The sequence below is a fragment of the Geotrypetes seraphini genome, chromosome 8 (genome assembly GCF_902459505.1).
Source record: "Geotrypetes seraphini chromosome 8, aGeoSer1.1, whole genome shotgun sequence".
NCBI classification, from domain to species: Eukaryota; Metazoa; Chordata; class Amphibia; order Gymnophiona; family Dermophiidae; genus Geotrypetes; species Geotrypetes seraphini.
The window spans coordinates 131,861,973-131,871,671 of record NC_047091.1 but is presented as its reverse complement, the minus strand read 5'-3'; the positions used below and the strand labels follow the sequence as shown (position 1 = coordinate 131,871,671).

The 9,699-nt window shown below is 46.3% G+C and overlaps 1 protein-coding gene across 5 annotated transcripts in view; it reads right to left on the bottom strand.

Annotated features, from left to right (window-relative positions):
* Positions 1 to 662: 662 nt before the first annotated feature.
* Positions 663 to 9,699, bottom strand: part of SMPD4 (sphingomyelin phosphodiesterase 4) — a 76,115-nt gene continuing 67,078 nt past the window's right edge. For all 5 annotated transcript variants that reach the window (XM_033956565.1, XM_033956564.1, XM_033956563.1 and 2 more), the window contains 2 exons: positions 4,953 to 5,081; positions 663 to 1,359 (listed from right to left, as the gene is read on the bottom strand). In XM_033956565.1, the coding sequence (XP_033812456.1) occupies positions 1,033 to 1,359; positions 4,953 to 5,081 (456 nt within the window). In that variant the 3' untranslated portion in view covers positions 663 to 1,032. The remainder of the gene's footprint in view (positions 1,360 to 4,952; positions 5,082 to 9,699) is intronic.

The window sequence follows — 9,699 nt, the reverse complement described above, 5'->3', positions numbered from 1 at the left end:
CAGGTCTCAGCAAGCAATCTCCCTTGCCCCCTTACTGGATCTTGGTGGCAGTAGGTCTCTCCCTCTCCCTTCCCTCTTTACTAGGCCTCTTGTAGTGGCAGCAGTCTCACCCCTCCCATCACAGGGTCTCCGTGGCAGCAGTTCTCCCTTCCCCTGCAAGTCTTGCTGGCATGGTCTTCCTATTCCACTTCTGCTTTTACCGGGTTTTGCCAGCAGCAGAGCTCTTGCCCCTTTTACTGGGTCTCGGCTGCAGGGTTCTTCCCCACCCGTTACTGGCTCAGGGTGCTCCAGGCCCTAGCTGAGAAAGAAATAATGGCAAGAGAATCTGGACTCACTCATCGTTGCTATGGGAACTGGAACGTACCATGGTACAGCGGAAATCACACTTACATCACAGAACTCGCACACAGCTGAAAGGTCCTCTCCATCATGGTACTGTCCTTCAAAAAGTGGCATCTCTGCTGAGGTTTTGTCACCTAAATCCTGTATATTGCAGACTTGGTACAACAGCTCCGAGCGCTGCTACTCCATTTCAAAATCATAGAGTTAAACACATAGGAAAATAACTGCTTCCCCATCCCCAGAAATCTATCTTACAAAACCAGTCAGATTGGTAATTATTCCTTTAGATACTTTTGTACATTAGCAGCACAAAGTCAAGCAAGAGTCATTCAATTTATATATATAACCAGATATTAAAAAGAGGAGACAGGATGTTCTGAGCTTTACAAAAGGCCTGAAGAGCAAGAACCCCCTCCCCCACCCCAAAACCCAAACATTGACTTCACATCAGCCAGTCCTAAAAAAAATCTGAATCTATGTAAGAAAAATCTCATCAGTGTTGTTCTCATAACATATTTAAGAATCGGTATCCTCCATTATTATGTATGATGTACAAAATTAAATCTCCATTTTTACATAAAGGATTAATTAATGAATTCTTTAAAGGAACAGCTGGAACCTTTTCATCTTAAAATAATACAAAACTATTTCCTTTGCCCATGAATGTACAGTGCATTTTATAAAAAGTGATCAGTGTTGATGGGGCCTCCATTTCTCAGTGAACAGAGTCATTATTACAGAATAAGAAAGGTAGCCAAAGAGAATGCAGAACGTGCAGCTCACAGGTCCAACAGAGAACAAGGACATAACGAAGAAGATGAGAAACAAAGACAGCAGTGTCCGATAGCTGGCCAGAAATCGAAGGTGGATCCTGGGTTTCTGAATTACTGTCAAATTCTGGCACACCACTGGACTCTGCCTGCTCTTTTCTGTCAAGAAGGGGCTGACCAAATGATACCGACAAAAGCTGCCAAGAAAGTCTTGCCTGGAGCAGAGAGCTTGCATCTTACCTGCAAACTATAAAAAGAAAAGCCCAATATTAGAGAACACACAATTGGAAGCGCAAACATGCTTTCAAGCCAGTATGTTACTAGCTCTAGAGTTTCTCTCACTGAATTCCAAGGAGCCTTAAAATTATCTCACACAAAAGGAATGATTAAAGTGCTGAAACACTGAAAGAGCAAAAATAACTAATTTGCTAGAGCTTTTTGAAAAAAAAAAAACTAGAACAAAGCTTTGAGAGATGAGACCACATTTATCACTGAATCATGTGTTAGGATCTCAAGATTTCAGAATTGAAAAGCCCTTTTTATTGAAAAGAGTTAAATATTTTTTTAAATTTCAAAGAGATACTTTATTAGAACTATAAAAACAAGACACCATACAAATAATGGTAAACTGCTCCTAATCAAAAATACATAGGGGCTCATAATTAAAAAAAAAAAAAAGTCTAAAAAGTGGCCTAAATGGCTACTTGGATGATCAAAAAGCCTGATCATCCAAGTACCCATAATCAAAGCTGGTTTTCGACGTATCTAAAACCAGCTTAGGCCTTTCCCCTGCCTCTAAACGCACAGAGAGAAAAGAGGCGTTTTTAGAGGAGGGGAAAGGGCGGGAGGTGGGCCGACCTAGACCTAGGCGTGCAGCAGGTACAACCAAAACTTTAGGCAGGTTGCCTAGTCGGCACTTATACGTTTTGACTTAGACAAGTCAAAACAGGTATAAGTGCCGAAAAGGGGCCGCTGAGCTGATCGTGGCTGCTGCGATCAGCTCAGCGGCCCCAGCAACCTGCCTACCCCCCTACAGCAATGATCGCGGTAGGAGAGATGGCTCATCTCCCCTGCCGTGATCCACCCTTCCCCCCTCAATGATCAGGGCAGGAGGGAGCCCAAGCCCTCCTGGCCTGGCGATCTCCCCCCTCCTCCCAACCACAAGATCCGGCCAGGAGGGAACCCAAGCCCTCCTGGCCCGTGAACCCCTCTAACCCCCACCACCCACTAAAATATGGGCAGGAGGGATCCCAGGCCCTCCTGCCCTCGATGCAACCCCCCCAACGACCGCCCCCCCGAACCCCTGATCCGCCTCCCCCGCTGACCTGTGACCCCCCCACCAACCCCCCCAACCCTGTATCTCAAAAAATGTTGGCTGGACGGATGGGTGCCAAGCCCGCCTGTCCGGCAGGCCAGCCAGCACAGGAATAGGGCCAGATTGGGGCCTGAGGCGCCTGGGCCAACCAGAATAGAATTGACCTGGATTGGCCACTATGGGAAACAGGATACTGAGCTAGATAGACTATTGATCTGACCCAGAATGGCATGTTCTCATCACCTTTCACCATATCTAATATAATAAAATGCTAGGCCGCGCATGTGCACTCAAAAGTCGTGTTCCCTGATCCGTTGCAGAAACACGAGTGCGCATGCGCGGCCCCCTCTGCGGCTTTCAAATAAAAAAAAAAAGTTACACAACTGTGGCGGCCTTCCTCACCCCCGCCTCTCACTCTGCATGGTACCAGCTCCTCTCTCGAACTGCACCAGACTCTGCTGTTCTCCTTGCCTTACTATATTTTTAAGTTGAAAGACGAGGCAGTGGCTCCTCTCAGGATCCCCACCTGCGTCGGAAGTCCAATGCAGTCTGGGATCTTGAGAGGAGCCGCCGCCACCGTGTCTTTCAACTTAAAAATATACTAAGGCAAGGAGCAGGGCAGAACGATCTTCAAAATGGCGGCAACTCGATCTCCGTTCCTCCGGGGGGGGGGGGGGTTCTGGAAGGAGAGGGATCGCGGCCACTCAGCGCCCCCACTGAGGAACCCAGCAACTTTTCGCTGCCCGAGACATTTGCCGCCCCCCCTCTTCCCTTACTGCGGGCCCAACTGGCAATTTAAGCAGCGTGTGCAGCAGTCTTCACACGCTGCTTCGGGCCCTTCTACTGCCCTGATTTGCTCTGGACGTGCCAGAGTAAATCAGGGCAGTAGAAGGAACCGGAGCAGCGTGTGAAGACTGCTGCACACGCTGCTTGAATCGCCATGTGTAGTTGGGCCCGCGGGAAGGGAAGGGGGGGGGCGGCAAAGGACTCGGCCCGCATTTGTAGTTGCAACTGTGGGAAGGGAAAGGGGGTAGAGGAAACGCTAATGCTGCTCCACAGGGAACTGGTGTGGGGGAGGGAAATGGAAGGGGGAGGGAATGCTGCTTTGTACAGACAGACAGAGGGAGGAAGGGAGACAGAAAGACAAGAAGAAAGACACAGGGGCAGGTGCACAGGGAACTGGTGTGGGGGGAGGGAAATGGAGGGAAACGCTAATGCTGCTCCACAGGGAACTGGTGTGGGGGGAGGGAAATGGAGGGGGAGGGAATGCTGCTTCGGACAGACAGACAGAGGGAGGAAGGGAGACAGAAAGAAAAGAATAAAGACACAGGGGCAGGGAGATATACAGAAAGACAAACAGACAAAGGGGGACAGAGACAGACAGAAAGAAAGACAGCGGGAGTCGCATCAGGAGGGGTGCGGGATGCCGCAGAGGGAACTTTTCCAATGGGTGTAACTGGGCGGCTGTCGGGAGCCTCTGATCAGGGGCAGAGCAAGGTAAGTGTATCATAGGGATAAGAAGGAGGAGGGGGGGGGGGAGAAAAAGGAAGGGACGCTTACTGCTGGACAGGGGGAGAAGGAAAGAGGTGCTGATGGACAGGGGGGGTGAAGAAAAAGGAACAGAGGCCTAATGTTGGACAGGGGGAGAAGGAAGGTGCTGCTAGACAGGGGGGAGGTAAAACAAAGGGAGAAGGGCTGCTGCTGCATAAGGAGAACTGTGAAGGGGTGGTGGTGGACACAGGGGAGGTAAAAGAAAGGGAGAATGGACAGGGGGAGCAGGCAAGGGGTGGTGATGGACAGCCAAGGAAAAAGAAAGAAAGAAAGCGGCTAAGGAGAGAGAGAGAGAGAAAGAAATAAAGAGAGACACATACACATATATTCTAGCACCCGTTAATGTAACGGGCTATAAGACTAGTTTCATTATAGTGTACTTATTTATTGAAGTATAAATCTGTGTGTGTTTTTTTAGAGCAATGGTATTCCTATCATCGACTATCCTGAAAGTATTGCTCCTCTGCTCCCCTCCCACCCAACCCAGGTTCAGAACAATTTAACTGAACCTGCACTGACTTGTGTGAGGGCTCACAGCCTCTGAAGGCATGAGTCCTCTCCACAGTGAAGACATAGTAGAGGTGCAGTTAGTATAGTGCCTTGCCTCCTGAACTCACCCATTACCAGAACAGAGAAATATTACGCCTTCAACAATTCACTCCCACCTGCTTTTATCTTTGTTCACTTCCACACTTTCCACTTCATTGCTCCAAAAACCCTGAACAGTCTTCCTGAGTCAGTGTGTCATGCTGCCCTCTGGCCATATTCAAATGCTGCCTAAAAACCCCCTTTGACATTGTTTTTACATTTTAAACCTTGTTCTCTATTATTTTAGCCTGCTTGAATTTAATTGTTTGCCCTGTAATGCATTGAAGGGTGGTATATTAAGACTCAGGACTATATTTCCTGAAATTAATTTTGTATCTGCATCTTGACTAGACAGTAGGATCTTCAGAAAAGGGATGGGATCTTACCCTTTCATTGATTGCTGATGAGAAACGGAAGAGCCAGCGCACCAGCATGGCATTCTCATAGCTTCGGATTGGCTGAAGCTCAGGGTCACCTTGATATTCAATCTCAAACCTGCGCAAGCCATTGATGATCTGCATTCAGAAGAGAATTGTGTGTTAATGGTTTGAAGAGTGAACTGACTCTGATCCTGATGAATACGTTTGATAGGAACATCAGATGTGCATACTAGAATAGGAAGCAATGCAGTCTTGTGGATTGAGATAAAGAAAACAGAGTGAAGTTAAATAGACAGATTTTGCATTGGAGAAAGTGAATAATGGAGAGCCACATAAATCTATAGCATGACTGGTGCTTTTTTAACATTTATGATGATGGGTATTTATAGCCTGCTCTATCCCTAAATTTAAGTTCAGAGCAGGTTAACAGCATAAGAAAAGAACTCAAACAAAAAAATTACTCTTAATTTTGAGAACATATATGACTTCAACAATTTAAGAATATGAATATAAGAACATCACCTAACTTCTACTGGGAGTATAGTTCAAAGCTTTGCTATTTGAAATATAACAGGTTTCTCATAAAAACTTTATGAAAGATCTAGACATGGAAACAATTGAAATGGTCAGATCTGCAGATGACAAAATTATTCAACATTGTTAAATCAAATGCAGATCATCAGAAATCTACCAAACTTTTCTGATTCACTAGTGTCGTGAAAACTCTTCCAATAATTAAACAGTCAGAAAATTATTTTGCTATATGGGAGTTCAGATTCCACTATTTGAAACGAAAATGGTAGCAGTGGTACTCTTCATTATTCCCTTCACAGTTAAGAACATAAGAACATAAGAAGTTGCCTCCACTGGGTCAGACCAGAGGTCCATCCTGCCCAGCGGTCCGCTCCCGCGGCGGCCCATCAGGTCCGCGACCTGTGAAGTGGTTTCTGACCATTTCTTTAACCTACCTCAAGTTCTATCTGTACCCCTCTATCCCCTTTTCCTTCAGGAACCTATCCAAACCCTCCTTGAACCTCTGTACAGATTTCTGGCCTATCACATCCTCCGGAAGCGCGTTCCATGTGTCCACCACCCTCTGGGTAAAAAAGAACTTCCTAGCATTTGTTCTAAACCTATCCCCCTTCAATTTCTCCGAGTGGCCCCTAGTGTTTGTGGCTCCCCTCAGTTTGAAGAATCTGTCCCTATTCACTTTCTCTATGCCCTTTAGGATTTTGAAGGTTTCTATCATGTCCCCTCTAAGTCTCCTTTTCTCCAGGGAGAACAGCCCCAGCATTTTTAACCTGTCAGCGTATGAAAAATTTTCCATACCTTTTATCAGTTTAGTCGCTCTCCTCTGCACTCCCTCTAGTACCGCCATGTCCTTCTTTAGGTACGGCGACCAGTATTGAACACAGTACTCCAGGTGCGGGCGCACCATTGCGCGATACAGCGGCATGATGACTTCCTTCGTCCTGGTTGTGATACCTTTTTTGATGATGCCCAGCATTCTGTTTGCCTTCTTTGAAGCTGTCGCACACTGCACCGATGGTTTCAGTGATGTGTCGACCATCACCCCCAGGTCCCTCTCAAGGTTACTCACCCCTAGAAGTGTTCCCCCCATTTTGTAGCTGAACATCGGGTTCTTTTTCCCTACATGCATGACCTTGCATTTCTCCACGTTAAAACTCATTTGCCACTTTTTTGCCCAGTCTTCCAATCTCGTTAGGTCCCTTTGCAGGTCTTCACAGTCTTCCGTGTTTCTAACCCTGCTGCAGAGTTTGGTGTCATCAGCAAATTTGATAACCTCACATTTTGTCCCCGTCTCCAGATCGTTAATAAATATATTGAATAGTAGAGGTCCCAGCACCGACCCCTGTGGAACTCCGCTCGTGACCCATTGCCAGTCTGAGTATTGGCCCTTTACTCCAACCCTCTGTTTCCTGCCTGCCAACCAGTGTTTGATCCATCGGTGGATATCCCCTTGCACCCCGTGGTTCCACAGCTTTTTAAGTAGCCGTTCGTGAGGTACCTTGTCGAAGGCTTTTTGGAAGTCAAGGTAAATGATGTCTATGGATTCCCCCTTATCCATCTGGCTGTTTATTCCCTCAAAGAAGTACAGCAAGTTCGTGAGGCATGACCTTCCCTGGCAGAAGCCATGCTGGCTCGACTTCAGTTGTCCATTGTTTTCTATGTGTTCGCAGATTGTGTCCTTTACCATTGCTTCCATCATCTTTCCCGGAACCGAGGTCAAGCTCACAGGCCTGTAGTTTCCCGGGTCACCCCTTGATCCCTTTTTAAAGATGGGCGTGACATTTGCTATTTTCCAGTCCTCTGGAATCTCCCCAGTTTTTAGGGAGAGGTTACATATTTGGCGAAGTGTCTCTGCTATTTCGTTTCTCAGTTCTTTTAGTACCCTTGGGTGGATGCCGTCCGGGCCCGGTGATTTGTCACTCTTTAGTTCTTATAACTTGTAACTTTATTTTATAACTTGTTTATTTTATTTCATTTAGTTCATTTATTTAATCTTGTTAAATCTTTTAAAACATAATAACTTATCTTTTAATCCTTATAGGTTCCCCTTCCCGATGCGTTTCGTCTGTCTTTATCAAGGTCGGGGGAACAAAGGATAAGCATAAACCTTTCCCATTTCCTACTGCCGCCGGCCCTAATCTGTTTTGCCTCTCTTTATACAGGAGGTGCTCTATCCATCCCCTTTATCAATATCATTGTCCTTCTTTGAATTTTTCTAGTTTTTCTACATCCTTCCTGATATGAGCTAACAAGAACTACACGTGGTATTCAAATTGTGTTCAAACCTGTAACCAATACATTGCAAAATAATATTCTCCATTCCTTTCCAAATACTTCCAACATAATGAATACAGAGATGAAAAGAAAGAGAATACAGATAGATACAAAAAGACAGAAGTTTAGTCTAAGAAGTTTACAATAAAATAAGGGGAGGGGAGGTGAAGTGGTTATATAAAATAACTAATGTTTAAGCCTGTTACATTAACGGGTGCTAGAATAGATTTGTCTGATCCAGTATAGCTATTCTTCTTATGTCTTATGTCAGGCTCCCATTTCCCCTTTTACCTTCCCTATTTCCACCAACTTAAAAATCTGTCCCCTTTCTCTGTCCTTCACCTCCATAGAACTCCCTCTCCATTCCCCCCTTTCCCCATCAACCTTTGCTTCTGCATCTTCACTTATTCTTCCAGCTCCTATCTTCAGCCCTTTTCTCTCACATGCCCCCTTTTTAGCCCCCAGCTTTAGTCCCAGTCCTTTTATCTCACATGACCCCTTTTGTAGCCCCCTTCTCCACCTCCCTTCTCTCACATATTCCCTTTTTATAGCCCCCAACCCTAACCCCTTAACGATCTGGACATTAGTATGACGAGTGAGGTGATTAAATTTGCAGACGATACGACGTTATTCAGAGTAGTGAAGACACAGGGGGATTGCGAAGATCCGCAATGTGACATAATCAAGCTCGAGAAATGGGCATCGACATGGCAAATGAGGTTCAACGTAGATAAGTGTAAAGTGATGTATGTCGGGAACAAAAATCTCATGCACGAATTAAGGATGATCGGGGCGGTACTTGGAGAGACCTCCCAGGAAAGAGACTTTGGAGTTCTGATCGACAAGTTGATGAAGCTGTCCGCGCAATGTGCGGTGGCGGAGAAAAGGGCAAATAGAATGCCTTCTCCGATCTAGATCGGAGAAGGTTATCATGCTGCTGTACTGGGCCATGGTACGCCCTCACCTGGAGTACTGCGTCCAGCACTGGTCACCATACATGAAGAAGGACACGTACTACTCGAAAGGGTCCAGAGAAGAGCGACTAAAATGGTTAAGGGGCTGGAGGAGTTGCCGTACAGTGAGAGATTGGAGAAACTGGATCTCTTCTCCCTTGAAAAGAGAAAACTGAGAGGGGACATGATAGAAACATTCAAAATACTGAAGGGGATAGACTTAGCAGATAAAGACAGATTGTTCACCCTCTCTAAGGTAGGGAGAACGAGAGGGCACTCTCAGTTGAAAGGGGATAGATTCCGTACAAACGTAAGGAAGTTCTTCTTCACCAAGAGAGTGGTAGAAAACTGGAATGCTCTTCCAGAGTCTCTTATAGGGGAAAACACCCTCCAGGGATTCAAGACAAGTTCCTGCTAAACTGAACGTATGCAGGTGAGGCTGAACTCATTTAGAGCGCTGGTCTTTGACCTGGGAGGCCACCGCATGAGCGGACTATTTGGCACGATGGACCACTGGTCTGACCCAGCAGCGGCAATTCTTATGTTCCTTCTCACCTGCTCTTCCAGCCCTCAGTTCTAGCCTCAGTCTCCTTATCATACCTGTCTTCCTTTTCAGCCCCCAAATCCAGACCCAGGCCCCTTCTCTCACAACTCACATTTTGCAGTCCCAAGCTCCAGCCCTTTTCTCCGAACTGTCTTCTTTTAACAGCCTCCTATATCAGGTCTCTTTTCCCAAGAACCCCCCTTTAAAGCTTCCTTCCCTCACATGTCCCCTTTTTTCAGCCCCAGCTCCAAACCCTTTAGCCCCTCCAGCCCCCTTCTCCCATCTTTTCTCTTTCAGCCTCCAGCCCCAGTCCCTTTTCTCACATGTCCCTTTTGCAGCCTCCTTCTCACACACATCCCCATTGTGGGAGAAAGGGGCTAGAGCTGGGGTCGGTATTGTAAAAAGGGAACATGTTAGAGAAACATGTTCTCTAACATGTTCCCTTTTTACA